This window comes from Drosophila albomicans, chromosome 2L (genome assembly GCF_009650485.2).
Source record: "Drosophila albomicans strain 15112-1751.03 chromosome 2L, ASM965048v2, whole genome shotgun sequence".
NCBI lineage: Eukaryota > Metazoa > Arthropoda > Insecta > Diptera > Drosophilidae > Drosophila > Drosophila albomicans.
In genome coordinates this window covers 13679859-13707028 of record NC_047628.2, presented here as the reverse complement: position 1 = coordinate 13707028, position 27170 = coordinate 13679859, and the positions used below count along the sequence as shown (strand labels likewise).

General features: G+C 44.4%; 5 protein-coding genes across 6 annotated transcripts in view; 1 reads left to right on the top strand and 4 right to left on the bottom strand.

The window, feature by feature from the left end:
- Positions 1-1186: 1186 nt before the first annotated feature.
- LOC117578393 (opsin Rh5) lies at positions 1187-3678 on the bottom strand. Its single transcript, XM_034263841.2, has 3 exons — positions 2596-3678; positions 1953-2299; positions 1187-1894 (listed from the first exon to the last, which is right to left on the bottom strand). The coding sequence occupies exons 1-3, from the start codon at positions 2853-2855 to the stop codon at positions 1329-1331; spliced, it is 1173 nt and encodes a 390-aa protein (XP_034119732.2). The 5' UTR covers positions 2856-3678; the 3' UTR covers positions 1187-1328.
- A 5049-nt stretch (positions 3679-8727) lies between these two features.
- On the top strand, positions 8728-9827 carry LOC117578394 (very-long-chain (3R)-3-hydroxyacyl-CoA dehydratase hpo-8). Its single transcript, XM_034263842.1, has one exon. It carries the CDS (start codon positions 8905-8907, stop codon positions 9616-9618), a length of 714 nt encoding a protein of 237 aa, XP_034119733.1. The 5' UTR covers positions 8728-8904; the 3' UTR covers positions 9619-9827.
- On the bottom strand, positions 9812-11445 carry LOC117578392 (cysteine desulfurase, mitochondrial). Its single transcript, XM_034263840.2, has 2 exons — positions 11194-11445; positions 9812-11139 (listed from the first exon to the last, which is right to left on the bottom strand). The coding sequence occupies exons 1-2, from the start codon at positions 11318-11320 to the stop codon at positions 9881-9883; spliced, it is 1386 nt and encodes a 461-aa protein (XP_034119731.1). The 5' UTR covers positions 11321-11445; the 3' UTR covers positions 9812-9880.
- Positions 11446-11732: 287 nt separating this feature from the next.
- Positions 11733-17595, bottom strand: LOC117578390 (FHIP family protein GJ17503). The gene is given in 8 exon segments (XM_034263832.2): positions 11733-12560; positions 12859-12897; positions 13257-13838; positions 13895-14954; positions 15653-15768; positions 15771-16048; positions 16108-16971; positions 17206-17595. Coding segments are annotated over 7 exon segments (3189 nt in total). The 5' UTR covers positions 16818-16971; positions 17206-17595; the 3' UTR covers positions 11733-12156.
- A 132-nt stretch (positions 17596-17727) lies between these two features.
- LOC117578389 (nascent polypeptide-associated complex subunit alpha, muscle-specific form) overlaps positions 17728-27170 on the bottom strand; it is a 29241-nt gene continuing 19798 nt past the window's right edge. Inside the window, exons 2-7 of one of the 2 annotated variants that reach the window (XM_034263831.2) lie at positions 20528-24912; positions 20350-20464; positions 19764-20246; positions 18740-19698; positions 18435-18670; positions 17728-18363 (exon numbers count right to left, since the gene is read on the bottom strand). In XM_034263831.2, the coding sequence (XP_034119722.2) occupies positions 18213-18363; positions 18435-18670; positions 18740-19698; positions 19764-20246; positions 20350-20464; positions 20528-24912 (6329 nt within the window). In that variant the 3' untranslated portion in view covers positions 17728-18212. Of the gene's footprint in view, positions 18364-18434; positions 18689-18739; positions 19699-19763; positions 20247-20349; positions 20465-20527; positions 24913-27170 lie in introns of both variants that reach the window. The other variant, XM_034263830.2, reaches the window with a different exon arrangement.

Genomic DNA, 27170 nt, shown 5'->3' with positions numbered 1-27170 from the left:
GGTTTACACTACTCGTAGTCGACACACAGATACACACGCATACAGGCGCACACCAATCACTCGCTGCGCTTTCTCAGCCAATCACGCTTTCAACTTTGTGTAGAAATGTTGTAAACGGCTGCTGAAAATACTGTTCGCCTGTTACCGTGTGGAACATTCGCTGAATTGAAACGCTGCTGTTGGCCACGCGGATTGGTTGGATGTGCGCAAGCAACAAAGAAGCGCAACTTTTTCAACTTCATATCGCTCGTCCATCCATCCATCCGTTCATCCATGTTTGGATGGGCCCCAGGGCAACGCAACGCATTTCATCGCAACGTTTCCCACTTTTTACACACACAATAACACGGAGGCGCAGTCGCGATATTATTGTCGAATGAGAAATGAGAATATTTTTCAATTGCCGCATTCGACATATTGACAACGCAACCTGACTGAGGCGAGACATGCTGTGGTGGTTGTTTGTTCGCTTGCTTGGTTGGTTGGAACGCTGTCCATTCATTGGACAACATGCTCTAAACTGGCCTGAACAACAATGCCCGAGATGTTGCCTTCAAGCCAAAAACTGCATCAAACATGTAAGAACAGTCAACTGCGATATGTGTTGCGGCAAGTTTTGTATACCTATGCAATAAGTATCAATTCGACGATCAACTTGAATTCCATTTTAAAATACTCTTTGGAAACACGACCACAAATGTTGCTAAAGAAAAATGTATTGTATCCACCAAAAAGAGTTTGTTACTACTCCAGCAAGTTTTCGTTTAGTGTTCATGTGAAGAATCTGAATCATATCAACATGCGATCTACACTAAATCCACTTGAGATCCATTATAAGATGTACTAACGAATGTACATTGCGCGATGTTGCTAAAGAAATGTATCCAACAATTTTGGAATATTAAGAAATGTAGCGAGAAATGTATTTTTGACCCTGAATTACGATCAAGTGAAACTGAATGAAATGTGAAAACTAAAAACTAAAGAAATAAATAATAAAAATAGAAATTTATATAAAATATAAAGATAAGAAAATATGACAAATAAAATGTTTTCTTTACTGACTTCTAAAATAATGAGTAATACGAATTTTTCGTAGTACTTAAGAAAACTTTCTTGAGAACTGAAGCCTAATTTTTCTTATCTACAAATAAACTGGTCGGCTCACCAATAAATAAAGCATTATCAATGTTTGTTTTTCAATGCCATCTTTTTTTGTTTTTGTATTTTTGGAACTCATTTAGTTCATTGCTTGAAGTGATCAACATATATCGAGATCGAGTACATCTATTATTATTTCAAAGTGCAGATATCCAAGTTTAGGTCGTTCAGTTCTGGACGCTCATGGCCAGCGTATCGCCGCTGACACTGGCCACGCTCTCCTGGCCACCCGTCGCACCAGTTCCCGTTTGTTTCTCCCGTATGCCCAGCCAGGGAAGTCGTCTCTCCAGTTCCAGACGATACTTTGGATGACTTGTCGCATATACCCAGGGGTCGAGACATGAAACCGATTTGCAGGCCAACATGGGCAACATGGATACAAATGGTGTAATCAACTGCTGTTCTCCAAAGCAACCAATCAGGGCAACCACCGAATACGGAGTCCAAGCGAGCACAAAGAGCATATAAATTATGAGAGCTGCCTTGGCAATCTTCAGTTCCACGCTCATTGAGTCGTTGTTCTGATTTGCGGACAACGACTTCACATTCATCTTCTTGGCCTGCTCCGCAAGCATCTGCTCATGGGTTCGTACATGGGTAAAGAGCTTGTAATAAGAAACAATAATCACGGTCATCGGAATGGCATAGGACCACACAAAAATAGTGCGAACAAACAGTCGGTTCTCATCGGTGTTGGTCAGATAATCAAAGGTGCAGGTGGTCAGGAAGCCCTCTGAGAAGAAAAACAATGTAGTTCATTCATGATTGGAGTAATCAATCAAAGAACTTACCTGGTAAGTAGCGACCCCAGATCTGGAAGAGGGGCAGCACAGAGAAAGGTGTTGCCCACAGCCAGGTGAAGATGATGCACATAAGTATTTGTCCATAGCTCAAGCGTCCATCGATGGGATTCGATATGGTCTTGTAGCGATCAAAGGCAATAAAAGCGTTTGTTATAGAGGCGCCCATGCCAGAGATGCCACCATTTAGCGCATAGATGTCGCAGCCCATTTCCCCACCAGCAATATATCCCAGGGTGGCATTAATCAGATAATGGGGCATGTTGGAGGCCATAAACAGATCAAAGACAGCCAAATTCAGAATCAATAAATTTGAAGGCGTCCGTAGAGATTTTGAGCTAAAGAAATGTGCAAGTGTAAGCAAAATTATTATGCTGTTTTTTAATATATTTACAAATTTGAACAAACAAAAAACTTAGGAAATTATGATTTCTCTATTATGCTTAAAAGTTAAGCTCCATTCTTTTGCGTTTTCCTTGAGGAATAAGGATACAAATTAACATACTTAGATGCATTGCATTTTTAATATACTTTTAGAAATAATATATGTATTTTTCTACGGATTGTTTTTATTATTACTTTTTTCTAATAGTCATTTGTTGAAATTTCTCAATTATAAACATGGTGAACTTACGTGGAGAATATCCATATGACGAGCCCATTACCAAAGATATTGAGGGTCATGAGGACACAGAAGGCGATGTAGATGCCAGCACGATGGTAAATGGGAGGCGTACGAAATCCTCGCCAATGAGCGTGCACCATGTGCTGGAACTCCGCGGGATAATCATGTCCCAAGGGCAGCACAGAGCCGCTAGCATCGCCCAGGCTGTCGTTCAGGAAGCTTGCATACGGCTGCGGTCCGGTCAAGTCACCAGTATAGTTGATATGCATTTTGCAGTTGAGGTCCTTTTATTATTTTTTGATAGAAAATTCCGTCGACTAGCTCTGGTGGAGGAGGCACATGCTCTCCATTGACGTGTCGCCTTTTGGCTGACCTCTGGCCTGCTGACGGAATGGCATTTTTATAGTGACCACACTGGGTTGAGGTGCGAAATTCAATTAATGTGATTAGAAGCTTCTGCAGCGTGACTTAGCCTGGGATTAGACGCCGCTAATCTGCATCTTAAGACATTTTTGTGCGGCTCAAATTACGTATCAACATCGCCTCCACGTTATCGTCGTTGACATTCAAATTCAAATTCCAACGTCTCTGGCGGGCAACAGCAAAAACGAAAACGGTTCGTTCACGTTCTCCACAACTCGCTCGCGGTCTCGCTCGCTCTCTCGTCTAAATCGTAAATTGTAGCAGAAAATACGAACGAACTTTTGTGCGAAATATGACACTAAGTAACGGGTGCCCAGCATTCGGTAGCAAGCAGCTTGTTGTTGTTCTCTGACGGTCGGCAACTGACTGCGGCACGTGCGTCTTTCCATTTCCGAGTGCCTTTGCTTTTGCGTGCTTCGACCTGTTTCTTTCAAACGCAAAAATGCGCACCGGCGTCCAGCAATGTGCTGGCGGTCTCTGCGCCAGAGCGAGACAACGCTAGCAACGCAGCTGCGCGTGCACACACTGTCGTCTCGTTTTGGCACGCCGATTGCATTGCGAGTGACACAGCAGCCAGCTGGTGAGTGCTGTACGCCTGGTTGGTTCGGCGCTGTCATTTCACAATGACCCACCTTCACGACGAAGCGTTGTTTTGACGACTGTCAGACGGCATTTTGCTTTTGCGGCTGCTTCGACTGCTGACTGCTGCTGTCTGTCTGTCTTGTGTTGGTTGTGTTTGTACAACAAACGTGTATTGTAGCAACAAAAAACAAGAACAGCAACATTTTCATTAGGCGGACAGAAAACAACGTACACATAACAACGGAAACAGACGCAGAACCAGAAACAGAACAAGAACACGAACAAAAACAAAAACAACAATAATAATATACATATCGTTGTTATTTTTGTTGTTCTTGCTATTGTTTGCTTTGCTTGTGTATATTGGCATGTTGTGTGTATATCCGTAACCAAGGGGAACCTTGTACGCCCGCCCTACTCCAAAAGATACAAACGATTCTCGCAAAAGCGAGTGCGAACCAAGCGAACTGGAGAAATCTCCTACCATTGGAATTCTAAAAGAATTCCTTCATATACATACATTCATAATTTATATAATAGATATTGTATTCTAATAAAATATAATAGATATAAGTATGTTAAAATGAATTTCTATAATGATACTACAAATTTCCTAAAGTAATTAATAGTCTTTAGTGTTGAAAATGTATAAATAATTTAAGTGAAATTTAGCAAAAAATTCTAAAATCAATCTAAATCTCTAAATTTCCATATAAATAAATAATTTCTAAATTCTATATCGCAATATTTTCTACTGTTATAAGTTCGTTATGCAAATGCCTACTCTCAAGCTGTGTAGCGCACTTTCAGAACACAAGGCTAACGACGCTGACGTCTACTTGTGACTCGTATTCGTACCCGTATTCGCGTATTCGCATTCGTTCTCGTTTTCGTTCTCGCTCGGGGTTGACTTGAATTCGCCTTGACCGTAATTTGAGGCCGTTCCCATTGCCAAGTGAAGGACGCACCTTGAAACTCAAGGATTTTGCGCGATTTGCGAAAATTCGCAAACTGTTTCGCCTCGCACTGGGTCAAAGCAACAATTTTTGCAAATGTTGTGTGTGTTTTGCTTTTGGCAATTCAAGTGGATGACATAAGCAGGCAGTTCGCTGATATACATTCGACTCAACTCAACAATTTCGGCTGGCATTGAGATGTCATGGAACAAGTTTGCTCGCTGTGTTGAGCGTAGCGGAGAGAAGAGTGGAGAGTGGAGACTGAGTGTGTTGTATACACTCGATGCGTTGCGTGGCGGCCAATTTAAATGAACTCTCAGTGGTGGTTGCTTGTTTTCGAGAGGGGAAATGGTGGAGGGGAACACTGGCTGGTGGGGCAGACAACGCATTTTGGCAGCCGCAGACACTTGCTCTGCATTTTGGGCGCCTCATAGCACAGGTTGTGATTTGAGCTTTTTTGGAAGCTAAGGTTAAGGTTACTCGCTAATTGCTGCACCGCATAACGGTAACTAACCACAGTCAACACGTGCCATTGTCATCAGTGGTGTCAGTGGCATCAGTACGAGATGTGGTGGTGGCATTGTTGGTGGTGCGCGAAACAACTTGAAATATGCATGTCCGTCCCGTTTAAGCTGTGCGGTCAGTCAGGCCCCAAAATCCAGTTTGGGGAACAGGCGCACACAACCCGGCAACAAGTCGCCCCGCGGCCCCAATGTCATCCCATGAGCATGAGAGAGTACAACGACCAGTCAGCCAGTGTAAATCAGAAGTGTGCTTCTGCTGTCCCCCTGCTCTAATCGGATGTGAAGCGTCTTTACGTGATGATTTGTATTGACGCTGATTACGGAATGTGTATGCATAAGTATTTAGTGCTTAACACGCCCAATAAATTGAGCTTGTTAGAGAAATTTGATTAGGAATCGAACTAAATATGGGTATGCATAGGTATTGAGTACTTAGTATCTTCAATTATTGAATTTAATTATATTACTTTCTCTTAGCTTTCAATTACTATTGATTACTCAAATAAATTTTACATGAATTGCTAATTGAAAATGCGTATTTAATTATTAACTAATTTGTAATATATTGTTGGCTGAATATGAATTTTGTTATCTATTTAAGAATTACTTGTTTAATAATACATAAATTAACATAATTTTGTTCTGTTTTTCGATTCAATAATTAATTGATAATTTACTAATAAAGTAAAATATTTGCATCTATAAAATGTATGCATAATAATTTTAAGATTTTAATTTGTGCAATAGAAAAATGAGAAATACATGTGCAACGACTAACATAAATTCAGAACAAAAATAAAAACTACTATATACTACAAATATAAATACTCACTGGTTATCTCCACATAATCTCCACATATTCATCGCATATATGTATACATATGTATATTTGTTGTCTGCGCCTGGTAGTTGAGTCCACTACTGTTAGAGCAGTAGGGTTGCTTATATAAAAGAAAGCCAAGGCAATCATCAAATACTGACCGCGCGCTGACCACTCTCAGCACTAGCAGAAGCAGCAACAACAAGTGCCAAACAACAACAACAACTAGACGCACGCAAACTGGTTCTGCTTTGCTTGATGTTGTTGTTGGCAGCTTCTTCACAAGCACGCACATTATTAACACATACACTTGCACACACATACATACATACATATGTATTTATGTGGGGCTGCACATGTGTGTATGTTTGTAGTATGGCTGCTTTTATCTTTTGGCGACATTGATCGCCATCTTGTTTGCGGTGCTGTTTGCCTGTTAATATGCATGTGGGAAAACGTTGAACGCCCACAATAATAGATGTTTTTTTTGTGCTTTACACTCGTATACACACAGTCTTTGATTGTTTGGTAGTTGTTGGTGTTGTGCCGGCGTTTAGTTATAATAGTTGCAGTTGTAGTCTTTTGCCTTGGGGCAGCCAATTTGGCCACACTGTAACACACTACTTGCGTTTGCTGCGAGCCTAGCTAAATTTTGCGCAATAAGCAAAATGACGGGCACAAAACAAAATGTCCGGGGCAAATCCGATGGGTCTCGTTGTCGCTTCCGTTGCCGGGGGCCATGATTATTAGCGCTGCAAAAAAAAAATATAAAAAAACTCGTGAGGCGCCATTACAATCAATTTCAATTTCAATTTCTAGCCAGCCCCACTCAGCACACAACACTAAAAAAAAACCACTCACAGCGCCCCATCTTATCGTCAATAGTTTTGTGCGGTCGCGCAATTGTTGGCGCCTTTTCTGTTGGCCTGTGATGTGAGCAAACAAAATGACTACTCAAATTTGCGCAAAATGTTCGTTCGTGCTGTCGACTGCTGCAACTTGTCTGCGCGTCTGCCATTTAAGGGGATGGCGACGTCAAGGGCGTCATCACGTTATGTTGTTTGCGTTAGAAATTCAAACAAACATGTTGCTGTTGCTTTTCTACCACTCACACACACACACACAAACACAGGCGCACACAGAGAGTTACGCTGTTATATTGTTGTGACGCTTGGCAAGTCACTAGGGGGCATGTCCGGGCGCATTTGTGGGCGTATTCGGTTAAGGCAATATGTATGTTCAATGTAATTGCCGGGCTTTGTTGCTCAGGCCAGGGAAATTTGCAATTTGCCAGTGCGCGCCATCTGTGGGCCATTTCGCAAAGTCAAGCCCCCAATTAATTACTCACGAATACACACTCAGGCACAACACTCAAAGGCAAGCGAGTGCAAACATCTGGCTGAGGAGGGCGACAACCTGTATGAGTTGCATTGCAACTCAAGATTACTGGCTGCAGTGTATGACATCATAGTTGCAGCCCATTACACTTGAATATGTATGCAATCAACCCTGCAAGTAATAATCATTTTCAACTACTGTAAATTTCACTTAGCAGAAAGAGCAAACACAAGCACACACACACACACACACTCGTTCACATTCAACTTCTGTTCACTCACTCAACAAACACTCACACAGTCATACGCTCACTCTCGCACACACACACACAAACGACCAGTCACATGGCAATTGAACCAAACCCCTGCCACTGTAACAGCGGCCATCTCGCTCGCACACACGACTTGGCCGCACCTTCTCCACCAGTGTTGAATGTGCCAAGTTTTCGTTCAGCTATTTTTCCTGGGCACTTGGTAAAAAAGAGGGAATTCACTTTTGGCGGGGTCTCGTTTTTCCTGCTTTGTCCAATCGGCCTTTTTGTGGGCGCTGTCTAAACTAGTCCAATTGTATCGACCGTCGTCGTCGTCGACACCACCACGTCGCGCGCACAACCCTCGCTCGACCAGTCGTCGATGTTGATAACATGCAGCCAGCCAACAACACTGTTGATAACAATTGTTGTTGTACTGAGTGAGGCCTGGAGAACGCTTCTTGCAAATTAATTTGTACAGTAGGCGTGGTTGTTAGGCCTCCGCCCACATGGCACGTGCTGATTACAAAATTGCTATTGCGCATAAGCCAGGCATGCTTTGCTGCACAACACACACACACTATCAACCTTTTTTACCGTTTTCAATTCGAATTAGCTTTCGAGAAACAAAAACGCCAAAATTGCCGCTGATGATGGGAAATTTTTTTGCGCCACTATTGTGATCAGCATACTAGTCAGCGCGGCGAGACGCGACGCGATGCGACGGCCCGGCGCAACAAAAGTTGGGGAAACAATTGTGTGCCCCACACATGTGGCTGGCAGGTGTGTGCGCGCGTCCGCGTTCGACCCATGTGCACAGACCGTGCCAGACTTTTCAGACACGTTCGGTTTTCGGTTCGGTTTTCACCAGGCGAACAGCAACGACAGCAGCTGCGCGCAAAACATAAAAGTGTGCGAATGAGCCAGCTTGCTGTGATGCCAAGGCAAACAGTGCTGCCAACTCGTACGAGTGCTCGAAGGGGAAAGCAAAGTTGAATGGGTAACACTGCCATAATCGATAACGATATCTAATATAAATAATATAAATAAAATCTAATCATTTACAAATAGCATCACGTTAAATATAAATGGAGTGGACTTAACATTTAAAACATTTTAAATGATTGTATATAAGTAGGATTGCATATGTGTGTGTGCACTGCAGACATTGTTTATATCATAATAGGCCATGTTGGCAACACTGATTGCGTGTGACCGTATTGCGCAATAGAATACGCCGCAAACAACAACAGCAACACTTAACTAAAACTAGTCAGCAGCAGGTGAAAGCGAGCGGCGCTATCAGTTGAGTTTTGCTTGTGGCGCGTTCGTTCGCATATCGCGCGATCGGTGGTATTTATTGCCTGATTAGTCAATGAGCTGTGCATGTAACAAGACAAGGTGAAAGTTCACACAGCACACAAAATGTCCGCAAAAACAGCAGTTAAAACGCCTGCCAAAGAGCCATCTTCATTGACCAAATTCTATTTGTTTGCCTACAATGCTGTGCAAGTCGGCGGCTGGAGCTACATTCTCTATCAGCTGGTCAACTACTACGTGCTCCAGGGTCCCGAATTTCGTGCTCAAATCACGTTGTGGGATTACACACGCCTTGCCGTCATCATCTTCCAGAATGCCGCATTCGTCGAGATCCTGAATGCTGTCTTTGGGCTGGTTAAATCCAATCCTGTAGTCACCACATTCCAGGTCTTCAGTCGCATGATGGTCGTCGTGGGTGTTGTGATGGCCACGCCGACAGGCAAAGTCTCGCCTGGTTTGCCTATTGCGCTGTTTGCGTGGGCAATCACTGAGATCATCCGCTATGGTTTCTATGCGCTGAACATCATCAAAGTGGTGCCATCTTTTGTAGTCTTTCTGCGCTACACCACATTCATCGTGTTGTATCCCATTGGTGTGACGGGAGAGCTGTTGTGCTTCTGGTGGGCACAACGTTATGCCCGTGATCACAGTGTGTGGAGCGTGGAGCTGCCCAACAAATGGAATGCCACTTTCTCGTACTATGCACTGTTGTGGATCGTCATGCTGGGTTACATTCCCATCTTCCCCCAGCTCTACATGCATATGTTTGCATTGCGTCGCAAGATTCTCGGCGGCGGCAGTAAGAAGAAAGCCAACTGAACTTTGAACCGAAGCATTTCGAACAAAACATTTACATTCAGTTTGCTGTTTCAGCTTCGCACTTTGGAGTGAACAAGCAGTCACCTCAAGCTGACATCCAAGTTTAGACTTAATTCATTATTCATCATAACTTGACTTTTTAAGTTAGCTAATTAAGTTTCACCTTGGTTGTTGTGTACAAAAACAAATAAACTTAACCAATCACTTAACATTTTTATTCTTATTCATTTGCCATACTTATAAATTGGGGCAAGTAACACTCTTAGTGCTGTGACCATTGTATGGTCTTAAGGTCAATGCCCTCCTGTACCATTTCCCACAGCGGTGACATTTCACGCAAACGCTCCACATGCTTGATACACTTGTCTGCCGTATAATCCACCTCCTGCACCGTGGTAAAACGTCCAATGCCAAAGCGTATGGAACTGTGCGCCAAATCCTCATCGGTGCCAATGGCACGCAGCACATATGACGGCTCCAGCGACGCTGAGGTGCAAGCCGAGCCACTGCTCAAAGCCACATCTTTCAAGGCCATCAACAATGATTCACCCTCGACGTAGGCAAACGATAAATTCAAGCAACCATTGTAGGTTCGCTCCGGATCACCATTGCGTATCACATGCGGCAACGCAGTCGTGATACGATCCATTAAACGCTTCGACAGAAAGTCCACCCATTTCTTATCGTAGTCCATCTCCTGCATCGACAATTCCGCTGCTGTGCCCAAGCCCACAGCCAAGGGAGCGGGCACTGTGCCGCTACGTAAGCCACGCTCTTGACCTCCGCCACTCTGGATGGGCTCGAGACGCACACGCGGTCGGCGACGCACATACAAGGCACCCACACCCTTGGGGCCGTAGATCTTGTGTCCCGAGATGGACATCAGGTCGATCTGCATGGCATTCACATCGATGGGTATTTTGCCCACCGCTTGAGCGGCGTCAGTGTGGAAAAATACTTTGCGCGAGCGACACAACTGACCAATCTCTTGGATGGGCTGCTTCACACCGATCTCATTGTTCACCGTCATTATGGAAACAATGGAGGTGTCTGGCGTCATTGCTTCGGCCAGCTGTTCCATGTTAATGATGCCATTGGCCTCCACGGGTAAGTAGGTGACACGGTAGCCTTCGTTCTCGAGCGCACGGCACGAGTCCAGCACACACTTGTGCTCCGTCTGTGTGGTAATCACATGCTTTTTGTTCGTACCATAGAAACGTGCCACTCCTTTCACAGCAATATTATTTGACTCAGTGGCTCCTGATGTAAAGATGATTTCCTTGGCATCGGCCCCGATGAGGCGAGCAACCTGTTCGCGTGCCTTCTCCACAGCGTGTTCCGTTTCCCAGCCATAGGCATGTGTTCGCGAGTGTGGATTACCATAGTAGTTGGTGAGATAAGGCAACATAGCGTCGAGCACTCGCGGATCCATCGGTGTTGTGGCCTGTGCATCCAAGTACAGCGGTCGTCCCTCCGTCTGGTCATTTTTGATGTTGAAACGTACCTGGCGCTCACGAAATTCTAGAATAAATATAAGATAAAACACTATGTAACAGCGTTTGTTGTTGTTTTTACCTTTGGAGGTGGCCGCCAATTTTGTTGTTGTTGCTGCCGCTGTCGATTCCGGGCGCAGCAAGTACGCCATCGCTTTGGCACGGGGCCGCAGCACTTGCGCCTGCAATCGGCCCAGCACGTTCTGCATATTTATTTAGCACGTGTGTGAGTTGTTAACTATTTATTATTGTATTTATTATTGGTTTTTCGTCTTTTTATTATTTCACAATCTAATCAGCTAGCCAGTGTGACCCTAACGCTCTAGGGAAGAAACAACGATAGCAAAGTCGATAAATATATGAATTGAAGCTCTAAAAATGCCGATAACAACAGCGTTGCCATACAATTGTGGGTTGGCTTACCGCCTTCTTTTGTTATTTAAATGCAAATATTTTTTTTATTCAGAAGTACTTTTCAAATTAAAATGCTTTATAATTGTATGTGCAGTGTTTAATTAATTGGACCGATTTAATACTTTCGCGTTATTTAAAAACGTTTTTTTTATATGTATGTACATAAAAGCATAAAATATATATTGCAAAAATAGATTTATATATGTATACATATTTAAATGGTATGCTGTGGTGTAAAAACTTTCTCATCTAATATCCAACTTCATTTATATAAAGGTGTATATATATGTAATATATTTATATATGCCTATTGCTTGTAATTAGAATAATTTTTGTTTCTTTTTTTACATTTGAACACTTAAAAATTGTCGATTCTGTCAGCTAGCAACATGTTTTGATTACAACTTTAAACCTTAAACTAAAATATTAGATTAACGAGTGATTGTTTTTATTTTTGTTTTTCTTTTTAAAGGGTAAATCTGTTCAAAAGTGCCATTTTGTTCGTACGAAATACAGACTAATACAATTTTTGATAATTTAACAGCAAGATTACAAAATAATTGAACTGGTTTTCCAAAATAAATAAACGTCAACAAATCCGATAATCACTATTGTGCATTTGCCGTTGTTGTCAAAGCAGCTGCTCCGTTACGAGCACTACACTCTGCTCCAGCGCAATAGCCGCCAGTTCCTTGAGCCACTCATCTAATAGCACAGCACATAAGGCCAAATCACGAGAGCGCTCCGTGCCACTAGTATTGGCAATGATGCCCATCGAGGCAACTGAATCCAATGATACGGGTTCCGAATTAAAGCTTGCTGCGCCACTTTCGCCGCCAAGCAGCGTGCTTGACGAGTGGGGACCGGATAATGTTTGTGTGGAGCTGTTGTTGCTACCCGTGCCTGTTCCTGCGCCACTTGCCTGTGGCGCGGTGCTCAGACTTGTCTCACAGGTGTTGCCCCTTGCAGTGTCCTGCGCTGAGCCGCGAGTCATGTCCGTGTTGTTTGGTCCGCCCACAAGAGTGGAAGCGGCGCCTGTAAGATGCGTAAACATTAATTAATATTGCACATTTTGAAATTGTTTGCTGATTAACTGGGGGTTAAGCGAGTAACGAGAATGGTAAACAAATGTAGAGTTTAGTAAGGAATTAAGGACAGCAGCAATATGTACAAAAGCAATAATAGGAAGCGGCAAACTACTGAACAAATTGTCAACAGCTAACAGTTTACAACGACAACGAGGCATACAAATAGCATAAATACTAATAGTTAATATAATTAAGATATCAATATAGATTTTTTTTGGTTTTTGGTTTAAGCGTGAAATATTTACCGGTGAAGAATGCGTAAATTTGTGATAAGCCAGATGAAGCTAAGAATTTTCGTAGGAGAAAATTTTTCATATCGATCAAAAAAAGTAAACAATAAAAAAAGAGAGACAAATTCATTATAAGCAAATGACATCTGCAGACATATTACAAAATCTAAAATGTGTATTGTGTAGATTTAATGATTACACTGCTTAATCAATCAATTAATTACTTGATTAATCAAGCTGTGTGTGTGTGTGTGTGTGGTGCGTGTGTTTTTTGTTTTAAGATCCCGCAACCGACTTTGTTCCAACATCCGCTGCTGCGTTCTATGTTTTCATGTTTTGAATTCTTATGAATTTTGTTTGTAAAATAGAATAATTGTGCAATGTCCATAACTTAAGCATTTCGCTGAACTTACTCGAGTTCGTTGTGGTTGCAGCTGCTGGCGCTGCCTGCGCTGTGGATGAAGCGGATCTGCGGCTAAACATACTTGTGATGGACTTGCTGATGCTGCGTCGCTTATTGTCACTGCGTCTAAACGGATCATAGGCGCTGCTTGGGGAAGCCTGCACTGGTGTCGCTGCCGAAAGTGTGGCATATGTGGAACGGTGATGACCCGACTGCTGGCTGCTAGTGTTGTGGCCGTGCTGCTGGTGCTGCAGCTGTTGCTGATGCAGGGGCGAATTGTCGCTTACTTTGCGCGCATTGACCAAACGAAACTCGCGATCAATCAGATACGAACGCGCAACATCGATAATTTCCAGTGAATTCTCAGCCACTGGCAACTCGGCATCAATTTGCTGCTTCAGCATGCGCAACACTTGATGAAACGACGGCGTATCCGAGGTGATGGCAATGTCTGATCGAAGCAGCAGAGAGTGTACCAAAGGCAATGGATACCAGGCGAGGCGTGTAATCAGACCAGTTAGATGCAGGTTGACGTACAGCGAGTTGCTCGTGAAGGTTTGCAGTTTGCCCCAAATGGCATTGAGAAAGGGACCTGCAAAAGAAACTAGTTATTTAATATGTCGCATTTAATAAAAGCTGATTGCTTACCTAAGCTTACGGTGCCCTGCGCAAACAAATCCTCCGAGAAATCTAAATCTGTGAGCAATAGTTCATTGCGTGTGCTGTGTGAAATACGCCACGAATCGCGTCGCCCGCTGCTCAAGCTGCTGGTATTATGATGACTGCTGCTGTTGCTCTGCTCCAGATCCGTTTCGCTGGTCACAGTGGTATTATTATTATTGGTCCCATCATTGCCATCGTCTGCATCATCTGCGGGCCGCCACTTGAACGATTCATAGCCACTCGATTCGCCAATAGATTGCAAGCTATCCAGTTGCTTTTCGCCCAGCTCACTCACAGCTGGTACAGCCAACGGCGTCGCTGTGCTGCCAAACTCGCTGAAGAACTGCCTGGCTAGCTCCAAGGCATGTGCTGTGGCACGCGTTTGTCCTTGTCGTGGCCACTTCTGATAGCGATAATTGTTCGCCCACTTGACGCAATCGCGTTGACATTGTGCGATTCGCGAATGCGCCTCAAAGAGATATGCTTGAATGTTGGCATACAGACTGTCGCCCGCATAGTGACCATAATAGTTCCAGTTGGCGCCAATAGTTTTGCTCATCACCGGCGAAGGCAAATTGGGCAACACAGAGGAAGCTGCCGCTGGTTCAGCGTTAAAATCCACACTCTTTGGACGCGCTAAATCGCGGGCACGCTTCATCACATCCGGGGTGAGTTCCAAAAAGAACTCGGTGGTGTTCAGATATGGATCGATTTTGTTGATCTTGTGGCGATGTGAAATAGGCACATGTTTGCCCGGCAGCATATACTTTAACAGCAGCTCCAGCATCAGATCTTCACAATGCAATCCCAGTAGCGTATCAAACAGCGCCATCGTAACCATGCAGAGATTGGCATCTGGTGAATGGAGACGCTCTACAAGCGCATCCAGAATACGTTCACCATCGAACTTTTCCGTGTCGAGCAAAAACTTGACAAAGGCACGCATCAGTCCCGGTTCGGTGATGGAGCGTAGTATCAGATCCAGATAGGACATGGCTGAGATTTGTGAGTCGATGTTCGTCTGAAAATGTTTGCCCTTCAGTGTCTGCGAATTGAACGCGCAAAAAGTTGTTTCGACATTTCGAGGCGAGGTGTTTTTTTTTTGTTTTTGGTTAGCATTGGGATCGGCCCATAAAGATAGATATAGGATAACACACATATATTGTATATATTCGCTACGTTTATGCCGTGCACTTATCATGATTTTTACATTTTAAATTAAATCTATTATGAAATACTTGCATTAATTTGGAAAACTTATTGGTTTGAAAGTATCTATACTTCATTTAAATTATATTTATCCATCTATTTGATGTGTATTTGAAGTAATATAATAGGTATGGAATCACTTTTTGCTTTAGTCAATATGCACTAACAAAAACTTGAAAATTTTGCCGCAGAAACTCTGGATTAAAGTTTTACGTAGATTATAAAAATTTTCAAAAATAAAATATATATTTATCCTAAGCAGTTCTATCATATAGTTGCCGAAAAAACAACCAGTAAATAAATAAGAATCCTGAGAACAAAATTACAATTATATTTCAGTTTGGTGATTTATCTTAATCACGATTAGTAGCTGCGCATAAACGTAGCAATATATATACTAAGTAGAAGCATCAAACAGGCACATATACCACAGGGACAAGTGACAAACTTTGCAACCAACACCACAAGAAATGCATCGAAGACAAGTTTTTACGTGAAGAGCCAAGACAAGCGTAACAAACTATAAACACTCACCTGGAGTATCGCTGGTCCAAGGACCGGTACAATAAAGCCCTGATACATGAAGTCCAACAGCTGTTGTTTGATCATCTCATGGGCCACTTGGACAACAGCATTGCAAAACTCCAGGCATTCATAAACAAGGTCAACTCGGGTATTTCGGTGACATCATCTGGGGTAATGCGATGCCAATCAATCGAGCTAATCTCAATGCTGTTGGGTAACCGAGAATAGAGGCCACCAAGGCCAGTGACGAGTAGAGGGCAAATGGACGAGTATTGTGCAATGTAGTGGCCAATGTTGGAGTTCTTCTGCGACAGCGCCATGCAAAGCAGTAACGCATCGCGTGCCTGGTGTCCCAAGCTGCCCTCGCGGTGCACATATGGTATGAGCAGGGAGAAGATTATGAAGCTGTAAATAATTAAGAATTAATGGCTGACAATTAAAAAGAGTAAACTTCAAGATTTTACTTGGTGGTGGTGCCGCTTTTGGGCTGCGGCAGGCTACCGTTTTGTATTTGCTCCTGCACTTGCGTCTGTGCCGAGAAGAAGAACAGATCCAGCAGATGCACATTCTGCATTAGCACCACACACAACTGATTGAGCAGTATGACCAAACGTTTCTCGAGATCTGGCGGAAATATCTCGCCCTGACTCGACGCTAAGATTTTGAGCAGCGGCCGCAAAAACGGCTCGTGACACAGCAGCTGATGACGCGAATGGCTGACAAGTAACTCGTACAACTTCAGCTGCTCCAGCCGTACAGCGTTGGCATAGCGTCCTGTTGTGCTCGCCCATTCGTAGAGCTTGTCCAGCAGATTCTCGCTGAGCAGAAATTCCAGACAAGGTGCCGCTGGAGGCGCTGCATCCGTGGTGGGCAGTGACACTTTGTTGCAATGATGCAGTTCGACCAGCAGCAGCGTTACCATATAGTCCAGATGCGACACCACGCCCAGTACATCGTCATGCGTAGGCGGACCGCCCGAGTGTTGTATGATCTCATGAGCCTGTTGCCAGTGCTTGCAAAAGCTATCGTAGCAGGCACGGGGATCACAATCGGTAGCCGCATCGATGGGTCGTTGAATAGTGTGGCTACTGCCAGAGTTGCCGCTGCTGCCGCCAGAGCTGCCACTGTGTCGTGTAAGACTCTGACGCAATGGACTGGTTCGTAGCCAACTCATTGTTTCCGTTGCGATTGTTGTTTTTGTTTTAATTGTTATTTTGGCATGTATTTAATTAATTCTTATCTTGCAATTTTTGTGCGCTGAGTATTCTCGTTTCCAGTTTGCGTTTCCAGCTATACATAGATATGTATGTCGTGTACGTATTTCAAAACTGAAAGCAAACGCGAATAGATAAGCTTTGCCCATTGCATCTTCTACGAGCGACAGCAACAACAACAACAATTGCAGACTGTTTGTCAGTGTGTGTGTGTGGGAGAGTGAGAGGCAGCTTGCATACGTATTTGGAAGCGAGCGAGCAAGTGGCATTTTTTTTATAGTCACTGAAGCGCTGCAAATTGTTGTTGCTATTGCTGGCACTTCACACACTGGTGTATTTGCTGCTCACCTAATGTATATTCATCGTCATCGCCTTGCTGACTGATTCTTACACCTGGTGTTGCCTTCTTTTTGTTTTATGCCAGGTACTCATGGACGCTATTCAACTAGCTCTTTTTTTGTATTTGGCACTGGGAAATGACAACGACGACGACACAGCACAGCACAGCAATCTCTGGCCCCCGTCCTTGTGTTGTGCGCACACTTGGCAGGTGGAAAAAACGCAATTGTGCTTTTGTTACGCGGCAAACAACATGCATAAAGCCTAGCCGACACCTTAAAGCCTCATGTTGCACTATTTGGGATACGTTTTACGCGCAGTTTATAGCATTTTAAAACAAAAATATTTACAACAAATAATAGAAAGTAATGAATGAATTAGTAGGCGAGCGATAGACTGTGTGGTGGTCGGCCGATAACACAGCACAATCAAAACACTGCCTGCGAATTGCAACCCTAAAATCACCTGATGACGATAGCTGTCTTGCTCACTAATCGATAACAAATGATAAATAACTATGGCGGAAAATTCAAATGTTTATGCGGGACTTGCATTTTATTGAGTTTATTTATATATTTGATTATTTTTGTTGGACATACACTTTTTTATTTAGCATACGTGCATAAAAGTTACAAAGTCATGTTATAAACGCAATTTTACAAAACGAACAACAGCACATAGTAGATATGCAGTTAATAATAGTAGTGTACATTTATCGTTTGTTTTTTCATAGACTGACTATTTTGGTTTTTTTTTTGTTGTAAAGCTCTTCAAACATTAATCCTTGGCGGATGTTTGTTTGCTGACAATGCAAGACTTCTTAATTTGATATAACCATTAACCAAGTTAGAGTTGCACATGTTAAAAATTCTTTGTATGATTTTGCTAACAAATAACATAGTTTAAATAAATTGTCACTAAACATTTGTAATAATAATGATGTATTACACGACGACGGAGATAACGAGCTACAACAGTGTATCTGTCTGTCTGTGTTGTGTCCACAAATTGTCAACTCACATCGGCAACAGCGACTGACTAACACTGTTTGTCCGTGAGCTGGGCCTCTCAATGGTCATGGATTGCTGCGGCACTTGGCTATCGGTGCTAATACCCAATCCTGCATAGATTTCCTTCATTACAAACAGAATTGTGTCCTCAGAGGCCCTACAATAGAGGAATAAAAGAGATTACAGATCGGTTTCACATAGTATATAGTAAATTTGTTAACTTCTTACCAGTAGCAGACGTGACTGCTCAGTGCGAAGATGTACTCGTTGATGAACTCCAGCGGGGCCTCTTGGAGCACATAATCCACGCGCTTTGAATCATTCAGCTTGCCAAGTGGAAAATCTAATTCAATGAATTCTGGATCTGATGTTGTAGTGGATTCGGAATCGGTTCGTTGACGGGCATGCGTCGATGTGGTCGCCACTGATGATTCGTCTTGGTCCTCAGTTTGCTTTTGGAATACCTGTGAGGAGGAGGAGCTCTAAGGCAATTGTTTAGAAACTCTCTTGGCGAAATAATATATTAAACTCACCTCTTTTTCTAGCGACTCTTCGGCCTCCTTCTTGACTTTAGTGACCGTGGCCAGGAAATTAACGCTATCCAGGGTTGTCTTGAATGTGTCCATGAATCGTTGCTTAATATCTGCACCCACGCGCGTCATTGTCTCCTTCAGCTCCAGATGCATGCGTTTGCGTCCCTTGTGATGTGGTATCAACACCGGACGTATGCCCTTCATGTCGGGATTAACCAGGGCCTCGATGCGATACGCAACCGGATCAAAGGGATGGAATATGTTGTAGAAACCCGCACAAGTGGGTAGACGAAAATCAAGACCAAGCTTATCGATGCCACGTATGGTGACAAACATGCCAATGGGTGAGCCCAAAGCAAAGAACTTCTTGGGGTGGAATATCAACTGTGTGTAATTGATGACCGGTTGCCCAGTGCCTGCCACGCCCATGCCCATGGCATAGCTGACCTGTTTGGGTAGCATTTTATCATTGTTGGGCAACTGCACCTGGTCGGCCCCCTGTTGATGCTGCTGCTTGCGAGGCAACTGATCAGGATTCTCTTTGTTTTCCTCTTCGCTTTCCTTGAGTGGCTCCTGATGGCACAGCAAATCAAAGAGGATCAACGAGCCCAAACTGTGACCAGCCAAGGAGACGCCACCATTAAATTCAGGATGTCGCATGCGATATTTCAGATACACTTCGTTTAAGGCATCGGCCACGGTGTTCATGATCTTCTGACAGTACTTGGGACTCGTGTAGAACAACACATCAAGAAGCGTGTCGTTGGTGAAGTTGCGCAAACGTGGAATGGACTCTAGCGTAATGGACTTGAGCTTCTCATCGATGCCCAACTCCTCGGAGTGCAGATGGCCATGCCATTCAATGGGCAGTACTTCGACGCGACCCACCAGACCCATGTCTGTGGAATTCTTATAGTGTGATTGTACCAGCTGCTGGGCAATAATGCGGAAATCATCAACTGGAAAGAGTTTTTACAGATTAATAACTTAACTAGACAACTAATCCAATATCTTGTAGACTTACCAACTTCCTCGACGTTGCGCATCTTTAGATCGCAAGCTGACCCAATGCCATGTACCATGAATAGCAAATGATCTACGCGCTGTGATTCACCCTGTTGTATTTTGAAATCATTCAAGTCTCGCTTGACCACCAAAGGACGTGACGAGCTCTGCACGGTGCCACCCCAAGTATCTGCATTTGACGGCGGCATAAAGTGTACAATGACGTTGGGACCATGCATCGTCACCTGCTCGCCGTTGCCCAACGGTATCTTCTTCAGCCATTCACCTGTTTCGGTGGCACGTTTGTATTCAGCTTCAAGTGCTGCCGCAGTTTCCTCGGCATATGGCACGTACTTTGAGTCGACACCTTTGTAGAACCAGGAACAGCGTCGCACCTCGATGGCCTTGCCCTCCCAGAAGACAGGTGTCTTGGTGCGCTCCTTGATGTTGACATCGTAGCGACCACCTTCCACGGGCACAATGCTTGATGAATCCGATTCTTCTAAGGGAGTGTGAAGGAAAGTAAAGTATTATATACTATGTAGCAATAGCACATTTAACTACTTTATTTTTATATAATTAAGTACTTCTATAGAGAAACTTACCACTAGTCAGGCTAGTCTCGAGTAGAGCTGAATCGTAATGGCTGAATGGAGTCCACACAAATTTGCTGTCCACACTGCGCTTGTAGAACCAATGCAGCAACACAGGAGTGTAAACCTACCAATAAAAAAGAAATTTTAATTAGAAATACCAACGAAAGGCGAAAGTTAGCCAACTTACAACCGTATCGGCTGGTGGCGCAATCGCCTGACCTTTTTCGCTGGCCATTCTTAATTGTTGTAGAATCTCCTCGGGTAATTCTCCCTGGTACAATTGCTGCAGATCGTCTGTCTGATTAGACTCGGACTGCTGTTGCTGCTGTACTTGTTGTGGTTGCTGTGTCTGCGGTTGCTGCTGCTGTGGAGTTCCCTTGGTTGCCGTAGAGAAATCAGAGCAGGCTGAGGAAGGGGGCTCAACCTGATTCGAAGCTGATGTTTGGGAGCGTCCCTCAAAGTGTTTTGTGGGCAAACCACTGTGGACTAGATCGTACTTGAGTTCTCCTGGAGCAGCGGGTTGATCCTGCAGCGGTGGATTGTTGAAAAAGTTTTGTATGCGCTGATCCTCCTGTTGTCCCGGAGCAGCGGCCGCAAAATGATCGAAGAAATTTCCTGAGGGCGGTGCAGCAGTAGAAACTGCAACCGATGCCGGAATTTGTGGTTGTTGTTGTTGAACAAGTTGTGGCGTCTCAGATGGACCGCCAAAAAAGCCCGAAAAAGAGTTTACACTTGAATTTTGATAGACGTTTGCGTTGGAATTTACAATTTGCTGTGTGTCGCTGAGCAGTTGCTCAAAGCCAAGTGCGCCAGAGACTTGGTTGCTATCAGTTGTGGTTGCCGGTGGTGGCTCCTGCGATAGCGGAGGCGGAGCGATGTTCAATTGAGCAGGCAATTCCGGGAATTGAGCAGCTTCCGTGGGTGCTGCAAAGAAATTGAAATCACTGCCACCGTTGCTAGCTGGCGTAAAGAAGCTGTGCAATGGCGATGGAGCAGCCGCTGGATGTGCGATGGCGTCGCTGCTTCTGCGGAATGGATTTGCCAATGGAGCTGCTGAGCTATCTGTTGGCTTGTGTGCTGTGGGTGGCGGTGCTAGGGTTGTTACTTGTTCGGTTTCTAGCACAGGCTCAATGGTTTGCGCCTCGAAAAGTTGATTTGCGTCGGGTGGTACAAATCCAATCGGTGGTGGCAGTACTTCCTGTGGAAGTGGTGTCGTAATGGTCTGCGCGAAAGGATTGAAGAATGTTGTAGTCGTTTGTGTGGTCAACGCAGCGCTTGTGGCGTCGATGGATTGAGGTGGTAGAGCAAAGAAATCGCTAGCTGATGGTGGAGCAACGTTGCCGATTGGAGCTACAGGCTCTTGAGTGACTTGAGGTGCTCCAAAGAGACTACCGGTTGTAAGGTTAACTGAAGATTCCTGACTGATATTAGTAGCAGCTGCAGGAGGATAAAGCTCAACTTCTTGGGTAGTTTCAGCTGTTGGCACAGGCACAAACAATGGTGTGCTTTCAGTAAAATCACTCGAAGGTTCTGTCGCTTCAGCTTCGGCCTTATTTACTTCTTGAAGAGTTGCCGACGAGTCTGTCTTGGGAATGCTCGATGTTTCTATCTGCGCTGAAGCAAAGAATGAAGCGCTTTCAGCTGTGGAACTTGGAAACAGTCCTATTTCCTGTGCAGCACTTGTTGGCGGTGCAGTAAACAAGGGAACTTGCTGACTGATCTGTGCTTGCAGCGGTTCGATAGGAATCTGGGGCGTAAAAAGTCCTGATACGGGAGGATAAGGTAAGTTTTGTGTTGTTTCAGCTGTGGAGCTGGGCAAGAGCTGGGAAGCTGCTTCGAATGCTGTTGTTGTTGGCGGTGCAGCAAAGAGCGGAACTTGCTGAGAAGTAGTTTGATCTATCTTACTCTCAACGCGAGCTACAAGCGATTGTGGATCAGATGGTCCTGATGCTGCCTCGACTGCAGAGCTTGGAAACAGAGGAATTTCCTGTGTTGGAACAGCCGCAAAGAATGATGCGCTGATGGGAGGAACTTCTTGAGTTGGCTCTGGCTTAGGCTGCGTTGTTTCTGCAGCTGGTTGATAAAGGGGAACCTTTTGTGCTGGAACTGTGCTGGATTCTGGATAAGAGGAAAGTTCTGGCACTGTTTCAGCTGCGGAGCTGGCAAAGAGATCCTGCGTTGAAACTGGCGCAAAAAGCGAAGCACTGATAGGACCTTCTTGACTTTGTTCCGGTTTAGGCGGAGATTGCTGTGCAAGCGTTTGTGATGCAGTTGGTGGATAAAGATGAACTGTTGGTTTAACTACAGAGCTGGCAACGAGAGAAACCTCCTGCGTTGGTACTGGCGCAAAGAGCGATGCACTGATGGGAGCAACTTGCTGACTTGGCTGTGGATTTGCCGAAGTTGGCTCTAGTTTAGGTTGTGCTGGCTCTGACTTTGGAGGAGCTGGCTGTGTGATTGTCTGTTCAGCTGCTGGTGGATAGAGAGGTACTCCTTGCGTTGGCTCCGCTGTTGAGCTAATGTGTGGTTGCTGTGGAACTGGCGGAAAGACCGACGGCGGCAATTGCTGAATTGACGGAGCTGGCTGGTGTCCAGGATATGTTGGTTGAGCAGCAAATAAATCAACTCCAGTGGTCGGTGCTCCGAAAGGATTAAAGATAGCCGCTGTTGGCGCTACCGATGTGGGTGCAAAGGGACTGGCTGTAAAACCAGCTTGTTGTCCAAAGGCTCCGATTGGCGTTGCGGTTTCCTGGGCTGTCAACGGACTTTTGTACAGACGGGTACCCTTCTGCAGGCGATATGAAGTTTGTCCCGCTGCCGGAGGGGGTACAGCAGGTGCTGCTCCTGTTGGTGGACCGAGGGATGGAACGCTCCCAACTTGAGGTGGCAGTTGAGGTGCTAGCTGAGCTGGTGGCTGAGCAAATGGCGGAGCAGCTACTGCAAATGGTTGACTAACAGCCGGTGGAGGAGCTTCGAAAAGAGACTGAGCTACTGGTAGAGGAGCTGCTGATGAAACTCCTTGAGCAGTTACTGAAAGTGGTTGACTAACAGCTGTTGGAGGAGCTGCTAAAGATGGTTGTCCAAAAGTTGATGAAGGAGCTCCGAAGAGAGACTGAGCTGGTGGAGCTCCTGCGGAAGCTACTGGAGGAGCTGCTGAGGAAATTACCGGAGCAGCTACTGTGAGTGGTTGACTAACAGTTCCAAAGGGTGATTGCGAAACGGCTGGAGCAACTGCCGGTGGAGGAGCAAATGCCGAGAACGGTGTTGATGCTGGCGGTAGTGCTGCAACTGGTGGCGGAGCAGCTGCCAAAGAAGGAGCTACAACCGCTGGTGGAAGTACGGCTGAAGGTAATGAAGTAGTTGGTAGAAGAGCTACAGCTGGTGGTCCTGAGACTGCCGAGGGTAGAAAAACGGCAGCTGGTGGTCGTGAGACTGCCGAGGGTGGAACAACGGCAGACGGCGGAGCAACTGCTTCTGGAGCTGCGGCAACAGGCAGCGGATTAAAGTATCCACCGACAGCAGGTGGCGCAGCAACTTCAGTAGGATTAAAGAAGCTGCCAACTGCAGGAGGAGCAGCTGGTGCAGCTACTGCAGCAGGATTGAAGAAACCACCGACAGTGGGTGGTGCAGTAGCAGTGGGTGCAAAGTAATCAGTTGAAGCCTGAGCGGGTGCAAAGTAATTGCCGCCCGAGGAGGTGCTAATGTCAAAGTAACCAGGATTTGGAGCGTTGTAAGTTGCAGCTGGAGGAGCTTGCGGAGCTGACTCGGAACTGCGACCTGTAGCTGATTGCACTAATCCAGAGATGTTTTGCAGCACTCCACTTGGCACCAAGTTGGTCAGCGAGAAGAGACCGCCGCCAGACTTGCGTTCTTCCTGCACAGGAGCTGGAGCTGGGGCCGGTGGCTCAAAGGTGGCTACAGCTGGCTGTGCTGGATATGGTGGTGTGGCAAACGGTAATGCAGCTGGTTGAGGAGCTGCTTGCTGTTGCTCGGAGAAACCGGGAATGGGCGCGTAGATCTTCTTTCTGGCGGTGTTACGATACGTATTTTGTCCACCAGCTGTTGGTGGCACTGCAGGAGCTGCGCTCAGGTTCGGCAGCTCAGTGGGCGCATAGAATTTTGGTGGCTCCGGTGCAGCTTCACCTACTGTCGAAGGCGGTGCAGCATAGAAGGGCGGAGGCGCAACTGCAGCTGGTGGTGGCAAATGAGCTGCTTGTTGTATGTAAGTCGGTTGTATGTCCAATTGTGGCTGCTGTTCGTCTGTTGCTTCCCTTTGGCTGCCTGCGTAGATGCGTTTCGAGAAGGTGGAGAAAACGTTGGATGCCACCGAGGGCAGTGCGCCGAATGAAGAGGCCGCCTGGCTAAGCAAAGAGTCAGTATTGGTTGGGGGATCTAGCAAGGGATTTGCATTAGCATCGCCCGCACTTAGATATGAATTGTTGGCGCTGTTGGCTACAGCGGCTGCGGCGACAGCAGAGTCGTCGCTGCTGCTTGCGTTCAAGTTGATCTCGTCAAGCGTTTCGTTGTCATCAATGCTCGACGATTGTCCCACAGTCACCAACGTTTTGGGCTCTATAAAGAAAAAGGGAAGAGGTCTTGATTAGATAGGAAAACGCAATTGCTAACTTGGCATTATTTTCTTGCAGTGCAGCGAGTTTCATAAAAAGCCAAAAATTGACATTAGAGCTGCGCTGATGAGCTGGGGAAATGTCATGACATTTGAGTAGCCAAGCTGTTTGTTGTTGTATTTGTTGCCACGCTGTTGTTGCAACAATGTCTTGTTTGAAGAAAGTCATGGCAAGTGCAGCTACAACTGCAATTGTGGCTGTTGCCAAGCCAAACGTGCCATTTTGTCTTCAGTCCAAGAATTCACCTCGCTCTTGAAACGTGCTGCAAAACGTGGATCGAGGGGGGGCAAAGCTGAACGGCCTCTGAGGTTTTTCACACCATGCTGGTGGCTGTGTAACCTGTGCTCAAGTATTCCAAGCATGGCAATTTGACGCTCGTAAATATTTATGTTCTCAGCTTTTTGAACAGCTGCTCGCCCCATAGACATTATTAGACTTAGATTTGCGATAGCAGTCTTAGAATTCTTGCTGGCTCGACGATAAAGTCGGGCATAACGATAAAGCAGGTACATAGCCATGTTTCATGGCGACCCAGTTATCCAAATAGTCACGAATCGAGCGGCATATCAGGGGGTTTAGTTTGAATCATCTTTCAGGGGAATTCTTTAACGTGTCGTTTCCAATAGCAGGCTTAACGCCAAGAATGTTATTCAACACTAAAGGTAGGTAGCGATATTTTCAGGGGTACACAAGATTGTATTTTATTTAAGATACATTTTAAGCTTAATCGGGATCAGATCCGTAGTAAAACATACTTATGGTAAATGAGGACCAAACATGAGTGTTCAAATTTTTCCGTTTACCAATTTCAGACTTGTTGCGTGACTTAAATTTAATTTCTTTTTAAGCTGTGCATCTTTTGGACACAAACAATGACTTGCAAAGTTTGTCTGTTGCACAGCAATTGAAATTACGAGACCTTAAACTTGTATAACTCGAGCAGATCAAACGCCTTGCAATTAGATAAACTGAATAACCATAATGTGGTAATTTTCCTAAACAACGCAGATAAGCCTCAAATTGAAGATGACGCACATCTTTCGAAAACATATTTTAAGCATAAATAAATAAAATAGCTTAAAGTAACATAATTTTTGTTCATATGCAAAAATATAAAACCTATCAATAATCAATTTATGCTTCAAAAGAAACAACGCCTTTACTTTTCGTCTCATTTAACAAATATATAGCAAAGCACGATGAATCAGAACTAATGCTAATTTATTCTACATATATGGGGTCAATAAATAATACAAAACGATTTAAGCGCGACAGGCGACGACCAGCGAAAAATAATAAAATTGTAAAACTGAGAAATGTGAGTTTGTTTTGTGCTCTTTTCTTTTCATTTTGTTTTTTATTTGTATCTTTTTAGCACATTTTAGTGATGCGGTAATTTGCGAGCAAGTATATTATGCCATGAACCATAAACCTCAAGCCAATATTCCCATTGCAAAGCACTTGACATTGCCAAGCTTTTTTCCCTCTGTCTTTTTTTGTTGGATTTCTTGCTGCGGTGGCGTCTCGCAAAGCGTTGGCATATTTCACGGTGTCAGCAATTGTTTGGCTAATGTAACAGCCATAAAGTCGGGCAAAGCAAACAAATAGAACAAATAACAATGACAATAACAATAACAAATAAATAGCCTAAAACAAAGATTAGCTAGTTAAAAAAACGATTTGTTAAAAGGGGACGACGACGCGTTGCCATTAACTGCCTAACGAAAATTTCCAGTTTCGTCTTGAAAGGTTTTTTTTGTTTTGTTTTTCGTTTTTTGTGTGTATTTTTTTACGCTTTTTGTTGGTTAAATATTTAAAAAATAAAAAAAGGCCGCAATGACAGTGACGCATTTTCAACAAATTGTTAAAAGCAAATAATAGGCGATTGTCTAGTCACATAAGAAAAGTAGAACAACGTATTTCAAATATGGCTCGAGCCGCAATACAAAAAAAAAAAGTTATACAAAAAGAAAAAAAAAACCAGTACAAAAATGAAGAGGAATTTGCTTTGGCATGACATCATAACGATCATAAACGAATCGAGGCAGCATAAGCACTTAAGCAAAAGACAAAAAAAAAAAACAACCAACGACATCAACGAAGAGGAAAAAAAAAAACTCAAAGTGCCTGCACATAATGGCACTCAAATAAAACAATTAAGGCCCACATAAGCACGTCAAGCGAGTGAGAGACGATGAAATC